Source organism: Cricetulus griseus, chromosome 4, assembly GCF_003668045.3.
Source record: "Cricetulus griseus strain 17A/GY chromosome 4, alternate assembly CriGri-PICRH-1.0, whole genome shotgun sequence".
NCBI lineage: Eukaryota > Metazoa > Chordata > Mammalia > Rodentia > Cricetidae > Cricetulus > Cricetulus griseus.
In genome coordinates, this window is record NC_048597.1 from 176894689 (window position 1) to 176915916 (window position 21228).

A 21228-nucleotide genomic window follows, 5' to 3' on the forward strand; every position below is an offset into this window, starting at 1 on the left:
CACCTCCCTAGCCTCCAAAGGTATTGAATGGAGGGTGATCTGCTTCTCCACCAACTCTGGGAAGAATTATCTCCTAGTCCCCACAATTACATCAGACCGTTAATTATGTCTATTTCTCTTTTGAGATAGTGTTTCTTGTAGTGAAGTCTGGTCTCACACTTACTACTATAAAGCTTAGGATGACCTTGAACTCCTGGTATTTCTACCTTTATCTCCCAAGTACTAGAATTAGGGGAATACACCAATGTACCCACTTTTATGCAATTCTGTGAGGTCAAACCCAGGACTTTATGCATGCTGGGCAAGTCCTCTACAAACTGAGTGGCATCCCTTGTCCTGTGTGTGTTCCTTTATTCTTGCTTTTGTTCTTGCTTGAAGCCCAGCAGAGCCAGGGCAGATGCTGTGCTTTAACCCTGAGGCTGCCATGCTGTCCTTCAGCCTTTAAATCACACCAGATGCTCAGAGCACAGGGGTGTTGGAACGCAGGAACAAGGTGGTGCAAGGCCCAGTGTCCCCAAGTTACAGGGCTCGGCACCTCCAGCAAATCATATTCTCTTAGCTCAGATTTTCCATTTTCAGGGAAAAGCAGATTCCTGGAGTTTGTGAGCCTGTTCTGGGCTCCTGAGCAAGACTTAAAATATGTCCCAAATTTTGCTTTTTTTTTTCCTTGCAGGAAGGAGATTATACAATAGCTGGCCTAGGATCTGGCATTCTAGCCAAGTGGTCCTTTGGCTTCTCCCAAGTCTGTTGTCTCCTTCAGCTGGACTGGCTGACCTTGCTCCAAATGACGGGCTTTCTCTTTCTCTGTTTTCAAGTTCTTCTACAGACACCCCACTTTTCTAGACTGCAGCCCGTATGGGTAACACCTGCCTTTGGAGTGAAACAACTGGTCCACAGGGATAGGATTTGGTTTTGCTTTAAAGGGTTTTAAATAGTAAATCAAGGTCAGTGGGTGGCTCTAGAGCAATCCTGGGAAGGGAGCAGGCATGGGAGCACACAAGCCTAAATTGTCTTCCAGTATTTGGGAAGTGGAGGCTGAAGAACCAGGAGCTCAAGGCCAGCCTAAGCTTCAAAGTAAGGCTATCCTAGGCTACATAAGTTTCTGCTTGAAAAATCAAAACCAAACAAGCAACCAGTCAGGAGATGGGGAATGGAATTGGGATAGGATGAATTTACCATCTCTACTATTTCAAAACTGCCTAGAAACAGGGGAGAGAGGGTTGGAGGAAGATAAGCATTATTTATAATCAGGACAAAAAATTTCCCATGTTTCCCTGGTCAGTCTGAGCTCCTTTGGCCACCACCGTGCTGTGTTTGATTCATCCTCTCAGAACAGCATCTGCCTAGCTCCTGGGATTGCAGTTTATAATCAAGTAGAACTGCCTCTGGCGTGCACACAGTCCCGGGTTCCTTCCCCAGCACAGCAAAACAAACAAGCCAACACAGAACAGCCACTGACTCATGGCTTGTTCTCCACTATGGCATCTGCTTATTTTCTGGACCAAATGTTCACCTCAGAAAAGCCCTCAGCTTTTTATTCTCAGCCAGTGCTATGCTGGCTGATCACTCAGTACCGAGAGTGAATTTTACCCAGGATAGATGTGACATAGCAGTAGGAAAAAGCACAGGCAGGAACCTACAGAGAGGGGCCAAGCCCGTTGCTCTGTTCATAAATAGGAGGTCTGGAGAGCTCAAGTGTCTGGGGTGCTAGAGCAAAGCCACAGATTGTGGAGACAGGAACAGAGTCTGTGGAGCTTGAGAGGACTAAAGCTGGAGGCAACACCCTGTTTATGCAGTGCTGGGGATCAAACCCAGGCTTCATGCCTGCTAGGCAGTACACTGTAAGAGCCACACCTTTGCCCTTGTCTCTGAGCCATTTTGGCTCAATTCCTGTATATGATATAAAGGATAGGCTCCACTTCATTCTTCTGAGCATGGTTATCCTGTTGACCCAGCACCATTTGGCGGAAAAACTCTTCTCCACTGAATGGTCTTGGAAGTGCTGATAAAAATCAATTGAGTGTAAATGATCTTATCTATGAATTCTCCAGCCTATTCTTTTGCTTTATCTATTACAGTGATATGGTTGGCCTTCCTGGTGGCTGCAGTTTTGAAAACAGGAAGTGTGAATCCTCCAACTTTAGTTTTAGTTACTAAGAATGCTTCATTTTTGTCCTCATGGTAGAAAATTACTATCTGTGTCCTTTAAAAATTTCAAACAAGGCCAGGCAGTGGTGGTGCACGCCTTTAGTCCCAGCACTCGGGAGGCAGAGGCAGGTGGATCTCTGTGAGTTTGAGGCCAGCCTGGTCTATAAGAGCTAGTTCTAGGACAGCCTCCAAAGCCACAGAGAAACCCTGTCTCGAAAAAAAAAAAAAATTCAAACAAGCTGGGCAGTGGTGGCACACACCTTTAATCTCAGTACTTGGGAGGCAGAGGCAGGTGAATCTCTGTGAGTTCAAGGCCAACTTGATCTACCAGAGCTAATTCTAGAACAGCCAGTTTGAACAAAACTCCAAAGTGTTTCCTGACACTGTCTTCAGGATTTGAAACATTGGGGTTCCACTCGGTTAGCTTCAAGAACTAATTGACAGCCTCTCCAGAGTGCAAGGGAAGAGTGGTAAACTAGTGCCATCTGCTGACCATCTCTCTAAAAACAGCAAGATGATAGAGCCCCCGCTTCAGTTTCTGAGGTTAGCTTCAACCCAAAGCACTGACACTGGAGAGTGGGGAGCACCTCCCTGTGGTCTCCTTCATCTCCCCACAATGCAAAAGGCAAGGAATGACCCTGGTGGAATAAAGCCAAAAAGAGAGATCTTAGGAAACTTAGGCTTGTATTATCATAGTGGAGACACTCCTTACTGCAAATAAGCATTAGCACTCCACAACTCTAACAATAAAAAACAGAAAATAGATTCCTGGCAGGGTGGATCTCTGTGAGTTTGAGGCTACAAGAGCTAGCTCCAGGACAGCCTCCAAAGCCACAGAGAAACCCTGTCTCGAAAAAACAAACAAACAAACAAACAAACAAAAAACAACACACACACACACACACCAGCAAAAACAAAACAAAACAAAAAAAACCAAGAAAATAGATTTCTAAACTGGGCATGTAGCTCGGTTGGTAGAGTGCTTGCCTAGCACACATGAAGCCCTCCTTCAATTCCCAACACCAAGCAAACCAGACATAGTAGCCATTGCCTGTAATTTCAGCAATTGGGAGGTAGAGGCAGGAGGACCAGAAGTTCAAGGTCATCTTCTACTGTACAGTGAGTTTGAGAACAGTTTGTGCTACAATGGGGCTCTGTCTCAAGAAGGGAGAGGAAAGGAGAGAGAGAGAGAGAGAGAGAGAGAGAGAGAGAGAGAGAGAGAGAGAGAGAGAGAAGAGAGGGAGGAGGGGAGAGGGGGGAGGAAGGGGGATTCCTGAGTCCTAGTCCAGAACACTATGGGGCAAAGATTTAGGTGTCTTAGGTGTGAAAGAAAACCAGCACCCTCAAGCTTCTCTTTGATATAGGATCTTGCTGTATACTCCTGGCTGACCTTGAACTTTCAATCCTTTGCCTCTGCCTCCTCAGTGGTGGGATTACAGGCATGAACCACAACGAGCTACTCCAGGAATTTCTTATTTTTAGCATTTATTTGTGTGTGTGTGTGTGTGTGTGTGTGTGTGTGTGTGTGTGTGTGTGTGTGTGTGTATGTGTGTGTAACTGTATGCTAAGTATGTATAGGTGTGTCTTTGGAAGTCAGAAGAGGGAGTCTGATCCCTGGAGCCAGAGTTATAGTGACCTGGTGCTGGGAACTGAACTCGGGTCTTCCGCAACAAAAACAAATCACTCTTAACCACTGACTGTGCTCCCCTCAGCCCCTCAGGGGTGGGGGCTGTAAGTTTAAGAGAATAAAAAAATGGTAGGTTGCTGTCTTAATGGAACAGTGGAGTTATAATCCTTGAAGTCAGTTATTTCTAGGTCAGGGTAGAGATTCTGCAAATCTTAAAACCTCACTATCATTTGAAGGAGGAAATAGGGAAGAAACTGGGAGTCTATATGGGATACTTAAGTTTGAGTCCTGATTCAGATAGCTTGGACCAGTCAATTAAACTCAAGTGCTGACACTTGCTACACCTCAGGCCGCTGTGAGGATTAGATTAAAATGCAGATGTGAAAGCACTTTTACATATGTTTTATGTATGGGTGTATGTGTATGGAGATGTGGACACACATATAGGGTCTCCAAGTTGACATCATCAGACTTCTTCAATTGCTTTTTACCTTATTCACTGAGGCAGAGGCTCTTTTTTTGTTTGTTTTTTGAGATGGGCTTTCTCTGTAACTTTGGAGCCTGCCCTGGAACTCACCCTGTAGACCAGGCTGACCTCGCTTGCCTCTGCCGCTTGAGTACTGGGATTAGAGGCGTGCGCTGCTGCCACCAACGCTGCCACTGCCACCGCTGCCACCACCACCACCACCACTGACTGGTGAGGTAGGGGTTCTTATTTGAACTCTCCCACTTTGTTCTTTCAGATGAAATCTCTCACTGATCCTGGAGGTTCACTTAGGGGTTTGGGGCGGTGGAGATGCACTTACTCTCCTGGAAAGACAAAACAAAACCGTGCCCCTACCCTAACTTTGGAAATTTTATTTTTGGCAGGTTATAACTGATCAAATGAAAGGCATTTGGTGTTTTCGTTTGTTTGTTTGGTTGGTTGGTTTTTGGTTTTTGGTTTTTCAAGACAGAGTTTCTCTGTGGCTTTGAAGGCTGTCCTGGAACTAGCTCTTGTAGACCAGAATGGTCTGGAACTCATACAGATCCACCTGCCTCTGCCTCCTGAGTGCTGAAATTAAAGGCGTGTGCCACCAACGCCCAGCTATGAAAGGCATTTGTTAGTCTTCTGCATTAGTTTAGATTGAATGGTCACAATGCTATGCCTCTTTTAATCAAGAGAATTCTCCTGTTCAAATCAAATCTTTATCAGTTTTGATAGTATCCATAGCTTTTCTTCGCCCTTGGAAACAAAAACAAAACCTCTTCCCCAATGTAAGACATATCCTGGTTTCCATTCTGAGGTCAACATATATTTAAAGTATACAGGCTGATTTAATTCAGCAGTTTTTTTCTATGTCTCTCCACAGCTGTCATTCCTTTCTCATTAGCATTTAAAAATTTTAAAGCTAATAAAGCATTTTGCGGACAGGCAGTGGTGCCTCATACCTTTAATCCCAGCACTTGGGAGCCAAAGGCAGGCAGATTTCTGTGAGTTTGAGGCCAGCCTGATCTACAAAGCAAGTTCAAGGATAGGCTCCAAAGCTACACAGAGAAACCCTGTCTCAAAATACCAAACCAAAAACTAAAAACTAAATAACAAATAAAGCATTGTGTAATCTATCTCAGGGGGTCTTTATAACCTCTTTCTTTTTATTAAGCGAATCTTCTAGAGTGTGAGTAGATCTTTCTATAACTGTTTGTCTTGTAGGGGTTGTATAGTATACCTGTAATATGCTTTATGTTGTAAAATGCAAAAAAAATGTTTCATTTTATTAGAGACATAAGCTGGAGTGTTGTTAGTCTTAATTTGTACAGGTATTCCCCATGATGGCAATAACTTCTAATAATTGTGTAATTACAGAATCAGCCTATTCAGAACTCAAAAACATTTGCCCATTGAAATCCTGAATATGTATCTACGGTATGATGTACATTCTTTAATTTTTTTTTCAAGACATGGTTTCTCTGTAGCTTTGGAGCCTATCCTGGAACTCAAATTGTAGACCAGGATACCTTGAACTCACAGTGATCTGCCTGCAAATTCACTGTACAGTTTTTAAACCAGAAGACTTGGGCTCTTTTTGGTTTCTTTTCTGAATCGGCTCTTTTTGGTATCTTTTCTGAATCACCATATGATTCTGGTCAAATTAGCATTTATTTATTTATTTGTTTATTTATTTACTTGCATAGGCACATAACACTGTGCACGTGGAGCTCGGAACTCAACTTTCAGGACAACACTTGTCTTTTACTTCCAGTACGCATGTCCCAGGGTTTGAACTCAAGGTGGCAGACACCTTTACCCACATTTTAATCTGAAAAAAATTAGCGTTGGTGTTGGATGATGTGCTGACTCTAACCTATACAAATATTTTCCCAAGGAGATATAACTGACTAAAAAAGAAAAAAAAAATGAGTTTTATGCAAGAAGACACACAAAGCGAGTTTCCTTAAGTTATGTCGCTTCCACAAGATAAATAACTTTCGATAAGGACCCAACAGCTCCATTAAGAACTATTTGAGCCAGAAAATTGCATGTGACTTTCTTTTTTAAGCATCATTAACCTGTCAGTAAAGGGTGAAAGTGGGTGTGATATGAAAGTGCTTTGTCTCAAAGAGCTGATAAGATGTGACCAACGGTATTTCCCATTCTGTTCTTGATAGAAAATCTATTTTTACTACAGGGGAAATTGAAAATGGTCCTTTGGTTTAGAATCAAAAAAAAAAAAAAAGAAAGAAAAAGAAAAACCTCAAGAGGATGACCTGGTAGGAACTTGACCAGAGGTTATCTGTGCTGTGCCAAGTGAGACAAAAGCCATAATATACCTCTGGGACTCCATTACTCTTGTTCAGACTCGCAGCTCTGCTCCATCTCATAGCTGCTCAGCCATAACCCTGGAACAAGGGCCTGTCTCAACCTGTGAATATCAGGGCAGGAAGTGTACACATGTAAAACGCAGCATGCACCTTTGTTAAATAGTGATAGGTTAAACATTGTTAAATAGTGATAGTTAAACAGTTAAGAAACTGTTTAACTTTGTTAAATAGTTAAACAGTTCCTAAAGAATGATGTTTACAGCCCAAGTGGTGGCGCACGCCTTTAATCCCAGCACTGACGAGGCAGAGGCAGGTGGATCTCTGAGTTCGAGGCCAGCCAGGTCTACAGAGCAAGCTCCAGGACAGTCAAGGCTACAAAGAGAAACCCTGTCTCGAAAACAAGCAAACAAAAAGAATATTGATGGTATTTGAAGTATGACTACTATTTGCATTATATGTGCATGAATGTTTTGCCTGTGTGTATGTATGTGCACTATGTATGAGCCTGGTGCCTACAGAACTCAGAGGAAGGCACCAGGTGCCCTAGAACTGGAATTAGGGACAGCTGTGAATCATGTGGGTGCTAGGAACCAAAATACAGCCTCTGCATGAACAGAAGGATGCCAGTGACCCCTTAGTCACCCCCTTATTTATTTATTTATTTATTTATTTATTTATTTATTTATTTTTTGAGACAGGGTTTCTCTGTATTGTTTTGGATCCTGTCCTGGAACTAGCTCTTGTAGACCAGTATGTAAACCAGACTGAATTAGAACTCACAGAGCTCACAAGGCTGCCCTAGTGCTGGGATTTAAGGCATTCACCATCACATCCGGTTATAAATTCTCTAGTTTGAACACCAACACCATTTACAAGGTTTTCCATCTATACTACTGTGAGCTATAACCATGAAAGAGCTTTGAATGAAGCCAGTGACTCATCCCCCACTTCCCAAGTGTTGATGCCAATAGTCCAGACATTCTGAAATGTGGAGCAGTTTTTTTTTTTTTTATCTTTTTTTTTTTTTTTTTTTAGACAGGGTTTCTCTGGAACTTGCTCTGTAGACCAGGCTGTCTTTGAATTCATAGATATTCATCTGCCTCCACCTCTTGAGTGATAAGATTAAAGGTGTGCACCACCTCGCCTGGCAGAGAGCACAGTTTTAGAGGACAAATTGAAACTACCAAATTAGCTTTGTCATGTGAGGAAAACTTCTCTGGCCTGATGCCAGAACTACATAACCCTTGTTCACACTGATGAGAAAGTTTAACCTGAGTTATGTACAGCTGACTGTGTTTTGTACTTTCTAGAGCAAAGTCTATACTCTGCTAATTGGGCAACCACTAGGAATCTCTTACTGGACACTTAAGATTGTTAAATAAGTTTATAAAATTTGTCTCCTAATCCTAATATTCACCTTTTTACCAAATGCAATTCTACCCTCTTCCTTCCTTCCTTCCTTCCTTGCTTCCTTCCTCCCTTCCCTTCTTTCCTCCTCCCTCCCTCTCTCCCTCCCTTCTTTGAGGCAGGGTATTGTTACATAGTGCTGGCTGGAACTTGTTTTTTCCTAACTCTTCCTGCAAGTGCTGGAATTACAATTGTGCATGCCATCAAGCCTTTTGTTTCCAGACAGGGTCTCATTATGTAATTCTGGCTGTCCTAGAACTCATGTAGATCAGTCTTGCCTCTACCTCCTGGGTGCTGAGATTTGTTTTTGGGACTGGGTCTCAGCCCAGGTTGACCTTGAACTTCTGATCCTCACCCAAGTACTGAGATTACAGGTGTGGCTTTAAAATGATTATTTTATTTTTAATATGCGTATGTGTCTTTGTACATGCAAGTGCAGGTGCCTTTGGAAGCCGGAGGCATCGGACCATCCTGGAGCTAGAGTTATAGGTGTTTGGAAGCTTCCTGATGTGGGTACTGGGAACCAAACAAACTGGGATCCTCTGCCTGAGCAATGAGCACTCTTTTGGTGGTGGTGATGGGGTTTCAAGACAGGGTTTCTCTGTGGCTTTGGAGGCTGTCCTGGAACTCACTTTGTAGAACAGGCTGGCCTGGAATTCATAGAGATCAGCCTGCCTCTACCTCTCAAGTGCTGGGAGTAAAGGCATGGGCCTGGCTGCAATGAGCAGTCTTATCTGCCCCATTTTGTGTTGTTTGTTTGTTTTAAATAATTACTAAATTTACTTATTCTTTCATTCATTGTGTATGTGGGGGGGGCGGATATAGAGTGTAGATGAGAGGACAATTTATTGGAGCTGTTGCTTTCTTTCCACCATGTGGCTCTTAGGAATCAAACTGAGATTATTAAGCTTGGTAGCAAATGCCATTACCCACTGAGCCATCTTGAAAGCTTATGGTTCTTGGTTTTTTTGTTTTTGTTTTTGTTTCTGTTTTGGTTTTGGTTTTTCGAGACAGGGTTTCTCTGTGTAGCTTTGGAGCCTATCCTGGCACTCGATCTGGAGACCAGGCTGGCCTCGAACTCACAGAGATCTATCTGCCTCTGCCTCCGGAGTCCTGGGATTAAAGGCATGCACCACCAACGCCCAGCTGTGGTTCTTGTTTTTTTAAATTATTAGTTAAAAAATAACAATGTTCTAATGAAAATGAAGTTTGATGTGTTAGTTTTGAAAGCATCAAGGGATTTATTATGATTTTTTTTGTTTGTTTTATAGCCTAATTCTGGTTACTTTGAGGCTTTTTGATTTTTATCAGAAGTATTTGATGCTATGTTCTATTTCCTCTGCATTGGAGAAAAGCTTCTGCTAAACATTAGGGACAATTTCCATCCATTACTTACAACTTCATGTAAGTGCATGTCCATGTGGGCATTCACATAGGAGTGCCAATATATGTGCTGGTTGTAAGCGCATGGGCCAGAGGACAGTTTCAGGCACTGTTCCCCTGCAGACATCCATCTTGCTTTTAAGACAGGGTCTCCCATTGGCCTTGAGCTTGTGAGTAGGTGAGACTGAGAATGTTGGGTTTACAAGCGCCTGCCACCACACCCAGCTGTTTTACTGGCTTTTCATGTGGATTCTGAGGATTGAACTCAAGTCTTCATGCTTGTGTAATATGATGGTTAGTGTTAATTTTCACCTACAAACACTGAGAGACAGACTGTGAAGAGCAAAAATTTTGTTTTCTTTTTTTTTGGGGGGGAGGAGTTCGAGGCAGGGTTTCTCTGTGGCTTTGGAGCCTGTACTGGAACTATATAGCTCTTGTAAACCAGGCTGGTCTCATGAGTAATGGTAATTGTTTATATGAAAGGTTAATAAGAAGTCTGTAAGAGAATTAATGAATGTCTAAAATATTTTTTCACTAAAAATGAAGCCTTTCTAAGGTGAAGGATCAAAGTATGTAATAACAAAATAATGTCATACTTAATCCATATGTACCAGTTTTAAGCGCTTTTTAAAAAGTATGGCACAGAATTAGAAAATTAAATAACATACAACCTAAACTAAAATATACTCTTGATCATCATTGACTTGTTTTTTGGTTGACTAGTTGGTTGATTTAGATAGAGTCTCATGCAATCTGGACTGGCCACAAACTTGAGATTCTTCTACCTCCACTTCCCACATATGAAGAGGGGGAGGCAGGGTATAGTATGTGCAGTTTTATTTACTCAACTTTAAATAAATTATGTTTACTACTTAAAAAAAAAAACAGGCTAGTTTGGAACTCACAGAGATCTGCCTTCGAAGAGCAAACTTTTAACACTACCTACCAATAAATCTCTCCCACACAAGGAGACTAGACAAACTGGTTTGTTTCAAAGACTTCAGTGGTTCTTCCAGTAGGCCATTCCTTTACAAAAAGTTGACACCTGTGTACAAAAGGCTATGAGTCATGTAATATCATCTCATTTGGTTCATGAAAATGTAGTCATAGGGCTAGAGAAGTTGACAGTTCAGGACCTGCTAGCACAAGAGGGTAAACAAAATTTTGTAATATAAATTACTAACCTGACTGCTTATTCTGGACCCCAACTCAGTTCTTATATGTGGGCTCAATCTTTGAAGTTCTTTGGGTTACTAGTTCAGCAGAAGCCAAGGAAAATAACTTTTTAGTAATTACAATGCTATCCAACAGTGTATTGTTTTCTTATTTGTAAATGGTGATGAGTGGTGGTCAATACTTTTATATTAAAAGGAGGAGGAGGAGGAGTGGTGATGGAAAGATAGCTTGGCAGTTAAGAGCTGCTCTTCCAGAGGACCTGGGTTCATTTCTTAGCCACATACTCGGTGTTCTTAGCCAGATGCTCACAACCATCTGTATCTCCTGTTTCAAAGGATCCCTTGGACATCTTCGGGACTCTTTGGACACTATATGCAGATGTTGCTCAGACATACATGCAGGCAAATTACCCATATACATATTTTTGGAGTTTTTTGTTTTGTGTTTTTTTTTTTAAACAGGGTTTCTCTGTCCTGGAACTCACTTTGTAGACCAGGCTGGCCTTGAACTCATTGAGATCCTCCTGCCTCCCAAATTCTGCCCAGCAATTTTTGCCTTCTTTTTGTTTGTTTGCTTTTTGTTTCTCTGTTGGTTGGTCTGTGTAGCCCTGGCTGTCCTAGAACTCTCTGTAGAGAAGGCTGGCCTCAAACTCACAAGAGATGTGCCCGCCTCTGCCCCCCAAGTGATGGGATTAAAGGTGTTTACAACCACCGACCAGCCAGGGTTGGCTCATTTCTGAAAGGAGAGGTTTGTCCTAGAATCATGAATTCCAAATACTGCTTTAAAGCAGAACAACTATTTCCAAATAAAATCCCAATAAATCAAACAGGTAAAAATGTAACTTCTCAAGCCGGGCAGTGGTGGCACACACCTTCCATCCCAGTACTTGGGAGGCAGAGGCAGAGGCAGAGGCAGAGGCAGAGGCAGAGGCAGAGGCAGAGGCAGAGGCAGAGGCAGAGGCAGAGGCAGAGGCAGAGGCAGAGGCAGAGGCAGGCAGATCTCTGTGAGTTTGAGACCAGCCCGGTCTACAAAAGCTAGTTCCAGGACAGCCTCCTCCAAAGCCACAAAAGTCAGAGAGAAACCCTGTCTCAGAAAAAAAAAAGTAACTTCTCTTGTTGGGTCTAAGGTGGTCGTGGTGATGGTGGTGAGAATGTAGAGAGGGTGCTCTTGGTTCATTCACAGCAACCATGAAGGGAGAGCTTCTGAGAGACTCTAAGAACACAGTCCAAAAACAGTGTCCTGAGAGAACTTCAGTCTCTCTTCTCTTCAAAATTGTGTTAATGGATACATCTGAGGAAGAAGAGGGTCCTAGTGAAGGAAGACTTGAATTCTCTTCTGGTTCTGCAACTTTAAAATGAGGAATTATCAGGAGTAAACGACCTAAGGAAGAATCCTGTGGGATAGGCCACTTGGAATTTCCCTTCTCAGATCTTTACCTGGGGAACTGCAAATCACTTTTCTGGCTGGAGATTGAGTGAACTGGTGTTGGTCCTGGCTTGACTTTCTCTCCTCTAAATTTCTATCTGAAGGTTCCATCAGGGTGTGGTGAAACTCTGTAATCCGTCATCTAGAGGTGGAAGCCTACGCAGCAGATGTTCAAAGTCATTTTAAACTACACTGCAAGGTCTGGGCTACCTGGCAATTTGTCGTTTAGAGTTGAACAGATTCATGTGCAAAAAAAGCATAATTACTCTGGCATCAGCCCCAAATAAAACCCAAACAAAAACCTTACAGACACCTTTAATTCCAGCACTGGGGAGGCAGAGGCAGGTGGATCTCTGTGTGTTCGAGACCAGACTGCTCTACAGAGCAAGTTCCAGGACAGCCAGCACTGTTACACAGAGAAACCCTGTCTTGAAAAACCAAACCAACCGCCCCCCTCCGAACCCAAACCCACCTCCACCCCCCAAACAAAACCCTATCATCGCTAAGCTTGAAAGAACAAGTTGTCGCTTTCCAACAGTTGTTGCTAGGGATGGGAGTGGGATTAAGTGACATTTCCACACAGGAAATGATGAAATATATAACATAAAAGAAGCCGGAGGTTGGTGGCGCATGCCTTTAATCCCAGCACTCGGAAGGCAGAGGCAGGCGAATTCTGTGAGTTCGAGGTCAGCCTGGTCTTTAAAGGGAGTTCCAGGACAAGCTCCAAACCTACAGAGAAACCCTGTCTCGAAAAACAAAACAAAACAACAACAAACAGAAAACATAAAAGAAGTCAGACTATAGAGTACATGAGGGAAGAAGCTTGTTGAAGTGTAAGCGCTTGCTGGTTTCTGTCACTTTATTAATGTATTTATTATGTGGGATTAGGGCCTTTACCATTGAACTACATTCTTAGTCTTAGGATCACTTAAAAAAAAAGTCTTCACCTTCTTTCGCTTTTACTTTTCCTGCTTCTAAGAAGCATAGGGACAACTCCCGACAAGCATCTCTTTGGGTCTAAAACTTTTCAACATCACAATAATGACGCTTCCTGAGACATTGCGCGACCGTAAAGCTTTGGGCTCGCCGCTTGCCGTAGCGCGCTCATTGGTGCCCGGGTTACCGCCCCCATTCTCTAGCTTCACGTTAGTCTCTACGCATGCGCGTCGTGTGCTACGCCACCCCCCTCCCGGGCCTAGGACGCAGGCGCGCGCACGCTCCCCGGCTGGGGTGGGCGGGGGATGGGGGAAGAACAGGAGGGAGGGGAGGAGGGAAGGCGTCTACTCTGGTGAGTAGACAGCACTGGGGCTCTCCGATCGCCCGGGCCCGGATGCCTGGTGACGAAAACGCTGCGCCAGCATAGAACCGGCAGAAAGGAGCGGAGCCATCCGGCACAGTCCTCGAGCGGCACAGTCGGGCCGCTGAACCCACTAGATCCGCAGGGCGCGAAGCCCCGGCCTAGGCCCCGCGGAGATGTCCAGCTGTGGCGCTTGTACCTGCGGCGCTGCGGCCGCCCGGCTGCTCACCACCTCGCTCACCTCCGCGCAGAGAGGTAACGAAGTAGTCCCGTGCCGGAGCCCGCTCTGGGCGCTCGGGAATTGGACCGGTGGGGATCCTGGGGAAGAGGGCTTGAGGACTGCGAGACGTTGCGAGCCCCTGAAGTAGCTGGCGGTCTGATTTTGAAGAAAACTCCAGTGTGCTGTCCCCCGCCGGTGCGCTCTCAGGCCTCCGGAGTTTGTGGCTGGAATGGGGCCATCTCGCCTCGACTCTGGGAGAGGGACCGAGTGCTGCACTCGGTCGTTAAAAAGTGACACGCTCAGCCTTACACGGGCCTGTCACTTTTTGCGGGGATCCGGGTATCCGGGTGTCCGGCTAGCTGCCTGGACTCAGGCAGCGCAACGCTCCCGTGTCACTGTCATTGTGCGGTCGGCGACGCCAGGGCATAAACACAGTTCACGGGCTTCCACTTATGTGGAAAACTTCGGGGTCCTAGAAAAGCAGCTGGGGAGATGGGAGACGACCACTGGGATTCTCCAAATACTTAGACGTAGCAACAGTCTCTCGACCGCTTCTCCAGTTTTGACAGCTGGGATCTGTCCCCAGGAATGGCTCTTGTTTACTTTGCCTCTTACTTATGAGGGCCTGTGACAGAGTGCATACCTGCCAAGAAATTACTGGGAACGGAACCTGTTTTTCTTTTCCTCAAATCTATGCATATCATACTGAGGCTAGGTCCTGTTAGACTTTGTGATCTTATAGACGTCTTTTCATAACGACCCTTGGATAAATGAGCTATTTTCCCAAGTTTTCAGATGAACTATAAAATCATTTCTTATTAAAGGTGTATAGTTTGTGATACACATTAAGTGGGATAATGTGGGAGGATTGTATTAAGCGACAAGTTGGTATAAGATTTAGTCTTGCATCGCCACACCTCAACAAGTAGATGTCCCAGTTCCTGAGGCCTAATTTGTAAATACTTGAAAAAAAACTAATTTTAACCCATTTATTTGGCATACATTTGTTGAGGGCTTAAGGTATTACTGTTTGGTGTTGGGGACAGCAAAAAAAAAAAAAATTTTTTTCCGAGACAGTGTTTCTCTGTCAGTCTCTGTATCGTCCTGGAACTCAGCTCTGTAGACCAGGCTAGCTTTGAACTCAGAGATCTGCCTGCCTCTGCCTCCCCAGTGCCGGGATTAAAGACATGCACGACCAACGCCTAGCTGGGCAGCACATTCTTTTTTGTTTTGTTTTTCGAGACAGGGTTTCTCTGTGTAGCTTTGGAGCCAATCCTGGCACTTGCTCAGGAGACCAGGCTGGCCTCGAACTCCTAGAGATCCCCCTGCCTCTGCCTCCCGAGTGCTGGGACTAAAGGCGTGTGCCACCAGGCGGCAGCAAATTCTTAATGTTTGAATTTGGTGAAGTAGGCAACAGCATAAACAAGGGTATGCTTTTTGGGTGTTTTGGACTGGAGGAAGTTCTTGTTATGCCCGAAGGGTATAGTGGTGACCTTTAATCCCAGCATTTGTGACACCAAGGCAGGCCGATCTCTGGAATTCAGTAGACCAGGCTGTCCTGGAATTCAGATCACTGTCTGCCTCCAAGTGTTAGGATAAAGGCATGTGACACCACTCTCAACTGATGTAATGTGGACTATAAAGATAGCTCAGCAAATAAAGGCATTTGTTGTGAGTTCAACCCTGGGACCAATAAGGTGGAAAGAGAACAGTCCTGCAAATGGTCATGACCATACATACAAACATACATACATACATACATACATACATACATACATACGATAATTTTTTTTTTCCTTTTTGGTTTTTTGGGGACAGGGTATCGCTGTTTAACAGTTCTGGATGTCCTGGAACTCCCTTCGTAGACGAGGCTGGCCTCGAACTCAGATCTACCTGCCTCTGCAGTGCTGGGATTAAAGTAGTGGACCACTGAAGTGATACCCTTTCTTCAAGGATTAGATTGAAAGAAGTCAGAAATTGAAGTTAGATGCATTTCTGTAATTCTTTAACCCAAAGTCAGGGTCAACACTCACTAAGAAATTTTAATTGGCAACAAGTGCTTCTGAATGCACATTTAAAATGCAAAGTGACCTCCTATATATGTCAAGCACATTTAAAATTCACATAATAAACCCCGTGGTGGTGCCCTACACCTTTAATTCCTGCAGGCAGAGTTAGAGGCAGGTGAATCTCTGAGTTTGAGGCCAACCTGATCTACGAAGGGTGTTCCAGGACAGCAAGGACTGTTTCATAGAGAAACACTATTAAAAAAAAAAAAAGTCTGAATGAAGAGGTCAAACATGTTGACCACAGTTTTCATGGTTATATAGTGCACCTACCTTAATTTTTAGTTCTAGTTCCCTCTTTTTCTTTCTGGCAGTCAAATTATAATAGATTAAATAGTACAAAGTTAATAATTGATGAAACATTTTTATTTTAGCAGTTTTGCTGGGTAGACCAGGCTACCTTAAACTCATGATTTCTTCATATTGCCTCTGGAGGCAGGCCTTCACAAGCAAGTCTGGTTTCTCAAAACTTTTTTTTTCTGTACTAAGGATTAACTCCAGGGCCTTGAGTATACCAGGCAAGTGCTTTTCTGTTAAACTATATCTCTGGCCTTCAAAGCATTTAAGATTTCTTTTTCTTGGCTAGCAGAATGGACTTCAACATCCACCTAATGTTACAGTAATGATGTTATTTTTCCTTATTAAACAGTATTTAGCACTCACAAAACAATAACTAGTTCATAAAATAAAAATCTATGCCCAAACTAATAAATACAGTAAGCAGTTGTTAAATTGCAGATATATATATATATATATGTATATATATATATATATATATATTTTTTTTTTTTTTTAAATTTTTGTTTCTTTTTCAATTTGTATTAGAGGTTAGAGGCCAAACTTGTAAGAGAGGATTCAGTTTCATTTTCTACCTCAACTCTACAATTTCTTATTCATTCTTTCCTGCTATTTAAAATAGATTGGATTTTTTTTTTTTAAAGCTGGGTCATTTGTAAAGTTTTGTAGACTCCTTAGAGGAAGCCAAGGATGATCCAGTATTTGGGAGGTGGAGGGAGGATCTGGGATTCAAGGCCAACCTCAGCTGCATAGAGTATTCACATAGAGTCTGGGTTACATGAAATTTGGTCTCAGAAAAGAAAGTTGGTATGGTGTGGGCTCAGCACTTTGGAGGATTGCCATGGTTTTTAAGGCATAGAATAGAGTAGAATAGCTGTAGAATGAAATCTTGTCCCCTAAAAAGAAAGAAACTAAATGTATATTAAGGTTATGTTAATTATAATATTTAAAAACTGAATAAATTGGGGGTGGAGATCTGGCTCCAAAGAACACTGGCTGCTCTTCAGAGGATCTGAGTTCAATTCCCAGCACTCACATGGTAACTCACACCATTTATATAACTCAAGTTCTAGAAATCCAACACCCTCTCTGGCTTCCTTGGGTACCAGGCACACATGTGTTGCATAGATTACATGTAGATAAAGTGCCCATACACATTTTAAAAAACTGAGTAAAGTACTTTCTTGTGTCTTTGTTTTGAGACAAGGTTTTACCATGTAGCTGAGGCTTTCCTGGAACTCACTGTATGTGAGCTGTTGTCAAAAACTCTTGAACCTCTTGCATCAGCTGTGAATCATAGGCATACAGTACCTGGTTCCTCATATTTTTGTTTTGTTTGTTTTTGCCATAGTGGGAAACTGAACCAACGACCTTACACATGCTAGGCAAGTGCTCTGCCACCAAGTTGTGCTTGGTTTTTTAAGAATATTTTGTTTTGAGACAGGGCTTCGCCCAAATTCTCGAGGCTAGCCTTGAATTCCCCTTGAAATGCTGGCAGGCCTTGAACTTGCCATCCTCCTTCCTCAGCCAGCTTCCAAAGCAGCTGGGACTAAGATCTGTGCCACTAGGCCTACCTTCCTTCTATTTCTTTTTTACAATTCTTTTTATTTATTTATTTTTTAATTTTATGTGCATTGGTGTTTTGCCATGGGTGTTGGATACCCTGGAGCTGGAGTTATTTGTGAACTACCATGTGGGTGCTGGGGGTTGAACCTGGGTCCTCCTGAAGAGTAGTCGGTGCTCTTAACCATTGAGCCATCTCTCCAGCATCTACCTACTTCTTAATAGGCTTAAAATGGACATTCCTATGCTATTATTTTAAAAGGCAGCTGCTCTGAAACTCCCAAGGCTTTATCTGTCTGACAGATGTTCATAGATGGTTTAACTTTTAACTGACTTTTAGCATTGCTGCCAAACAGTGTTGCAAAATGTACAGACATGTTTTCCTGGGTTTCAGGGGTTTTTCACCTAAAGTTCACAGGGCCTTCAGAGGTCCATAGATGGGAATCCGGTTTTCCTAAACCTTATTTCCACTAATTTTTAAATGAAAAATGGCATTATCTTTAATTGTCAAGGTAGACAACAGATCATGGTTTTAGAATTATCTATGAATTTGTCACCAGTTAGAATCATACATTTCATATTACAATTTGGGTTGGCCTGGACCTTAAAAATCTTGCCTTTGGCCTCGCTCAAAACCACATTTCCTGCAGGGCAGTGGTGTGGTGCATGCCTTTAATTGCAGCACTCAAGAGGCAGAGACAGGTGGATCTCTGTGAGTTTGAGGCCAGCCTGGTCTACAGAGTGAGTACCAGTATAGGCTCCAAAGCTACATATGGAAACCCTGTCTCAAAAAACCAAAACAAACAAAACAAAAACCCCACACATTTCCTTAAAAAAATAATTAAATTTTATTTATTTCTGTGTGTGTACCTGTGCCTGTGCACATATGTTATGAACTGTTGTGGAGGTTAGAAGACAATTGTGGGAATAGTTCTTTCCTTTCACCATATGGGTCCCAGGAATTGAACTTTGTTAGGCATAGTCACAAATGTCTTTACCTGCTGAGCCATCTCATCTCACTGGTCCCTGCTTTAGCCTCTTGGGTGCTGTAATAGGCCTGTGCCATTAAGCTTTTATTATCATCATTATTATTAATTTATTTTTGGTTTTTCAAGACAGGGTTACTCTGTGTAAGTCTTGGCTGTGCTGAAACTCTTTTGTAGACCAGGCTGGTTGGTGTTAAGATATGTACCACCACAGCCTGCCCTTAATTTTTTTCTTTTTATTTTTTTTTTAGCATAGTATAGTGATTTTCTTTGTTATGTATTTTATAGTATACATTCAAAAAATCTGAAATTTGTCCAAACATTTCACCAGAGTATGTAGGCTTTATGTAGGGGGTTCACAAAAAAGAGTTGAGCCCCCTGACTAGTTTGCTGTAGTACCTTATATTTTCTGTGGTTTTATGATTGGTGAAGGGCCACCCTGTTTAGCACAGTTTTTTTTTTTTTTTTTTTTTTTTTTTTTTTTTTTTTTAGCACAGTTGTTTTTGAAGTTCAGTCCCAGGACAGTAGCATTGGCAGCAGCAGCAGCATCAACCTCTGGGACCTTGTTAGAAGGTCATTCTTGGGTTGTGCCTCCAACCTTCCGAAGAACCAGGGACCAGTCCCTGCAGTGTGTTTTAACAAACCCACCAGGCAATACTGATGCACACACACTTCAGTTTGAGAACCACCTGTTTCATAACTGGGCATCTTGTTTATGGTCATAGATTACAGCATGTTAAAACGGCACTATAGTATTATACTAAAAGTTTCAGTAAAGAAGTCCTTAACTTCAGAAGTTTAAATGACCCCCCCCACCCCATACCCCACACCCACCCCCACCCCCACCAGACAGGGTTTCTCTGTACAGCTATGGAGCCTATCCTGGCACTCGATCTAGAGACCAGGCTGGCCTCGAACTCACAGAGATCTGCCTGCCTCTGCCTCCCGAGTGCTGTGATGCTAGAAAGCCACCTTAGTGATTACCTGCAATGTATTGGTTTATGCAAGGTTCTTAGTACAATGCACAATACTGTAACAGAATAGGATTTTCTTTAACCGTAGGCCATTCACCTCTTTGTTTGATCTCTGTTTGTTCCCTGTAACCCAGGAAAAGGCAGGAGGAGAACTGACTGCACAAAGTTGTCCTCTGACCTCCACACCATGGCCTATGCACCACACATGCACCTCATCTATAGATATACAGTAATAATAAGAAAAAGGAAAAAAAGTCAGGCGTGGTGGTGGTGGTAGTGGTGGTGGTGGTGGTGGTGGTGGTGGTGGTGCACACACCTTTAATCCCAACAATCAGAAGGCATAGGCAGGGGAAATCTCCATGAGTCAAGTCAAGGTCAGCCTGGTTTACATATTGAGTCACAGTTCAGTTAGGGCTACATATGGATGCCTTGTCTTTAAAAAAATAAAAAAGAAAGGAAAGGAAAAGGAAAAGAAAGAAGAAAAAGGTAAAAGAAGACAACTCGAGCAATGTAGTGTCCATCAAGAGAGGACTACAAATAGCCCAGTGGTGGTGGCCTCGAGCCTTTAATCCCAGCACTCAGGTAGCAGAGGCAGGCGGATCTCTGAGTTTGAGACCAGCCTGGTTCCAGGACAGGCACCAAAGTCACAGAGAAACCCTGTCTCGAAAAAGAGAGAGACAGAGAGAGAGAGAGAGAGAGAGAGAGAGGAGAGAGGAGAGAGGACTATAAATAATACTTTCCCAGCACCCAGGAGGCAGAGACAGGCAGATCTCTGAGGCCAGCCTGATCTACCTTGTGAGTCCCAGTTCAGTTAGGGCTACACAGAGAAAAAAGAAAGGAGAATCTTTAGTCCAGACTGGCTTAAAACTCATTATGTAGCTGAGTATGACCTTAAACCTCTTCACTATTAAGTATTAGGATTACAAGCCTGCACTACTGTTCTAGCCTTGTATTTATTTATTTATTTATTTATTTATTTATTTATTTATTTATTTATTTATTTTAAGATTTTATTATGTATACAGTCTTCTGCCTGCATGCCAGCAGAGGGCACCAGATCTCATTACAGATGGTTGTGAGCCACCATGTGGTTGCTGGGAATTGAACTCAGGACCTCTGGAAGAACAGTCAGTGTTCTTAACCTTTGAGCCATCGCTCCAGCCCCCTTTTTTTCATCTTTATGGGCATTCCAGGAATCAAACTCCATTCTTCAAGCTTGCACATCAAGTGCCTTTACCTGCTGAGCCATTTTGCTAGCTGTACATTTACAGTGTTCAGTCATTACCACCATCCATGTCAATAACTCATTTTGTAAAACTGAAACTCTGCCTAACCAAAATAATCCATTCCTCCAACTCTAACAACCACCATTCTGATCACTGTCTCAGATTTTCTACTGAGAACCTCATGGAAGTGGAAAAGAATGTAATTTTTGAAAGAAGTAATACTGGCCCGGGGTAACCAACGAAGCAAGAATTGCTATGATAGGCTTATTCTCAGGGGTAGAAATTGTACACAGAAAACACAAATGTAGCATATAAGAAGGCCTTTCCAAACACCTACATGTAAAGCAAGTATGCCTGTCATTTTAAAAGAGCCACAGGTTATTATGGTCTACATAATAATTGCTCACTTTTTGGTTTTGTTTTTGATTTTTGGAGACCTGGTTTCTCTGTAACAGTCCTGGCTGTTTTGGAACTCACTCTGTAGACCAGGCCGGCCTGGAACTCACAGAGATCTTCCTTCCTGCTTCTGCTTCCTGAGTGCTGGGGTTAAAGGCATGCGCTAACACAACCCAGCTGATCTTGCTCACTTTTAAAGGATTGAATCGAAAACAGTGAATTTTGCTGGAATCAT

General features: G+C 43.0%; 1 protein-coding gene across 2 annotated transcripts in view; it reads left to right on the plus strand.

The window, feature by feature from the left end:
- Positions 1 to 13216: 13216 nt before the first annotated feature.
- Positions 13217 to 21228, plus strand: part of Clpx (caseinolytic mitochondrial matrix peptidase chaperone subunit X) — a 34129-nt gene continuing 26117 nt past the window's right edge. For both annotated transcript variants that reach the window (XM_027411332.2, XM_027411333.2), the window contains exon 1: positions 13217 to 13520. In XM_027411332.2, coding sequence (XP_027267133.1) covers positions 13442 to 13520 — 79 coding nt within the window. In that variant the 5' untranslated portion in view covers positions 13217 to 13441. The remainder of the gene's footprint in view (positions 13521 to 21228) is intronic.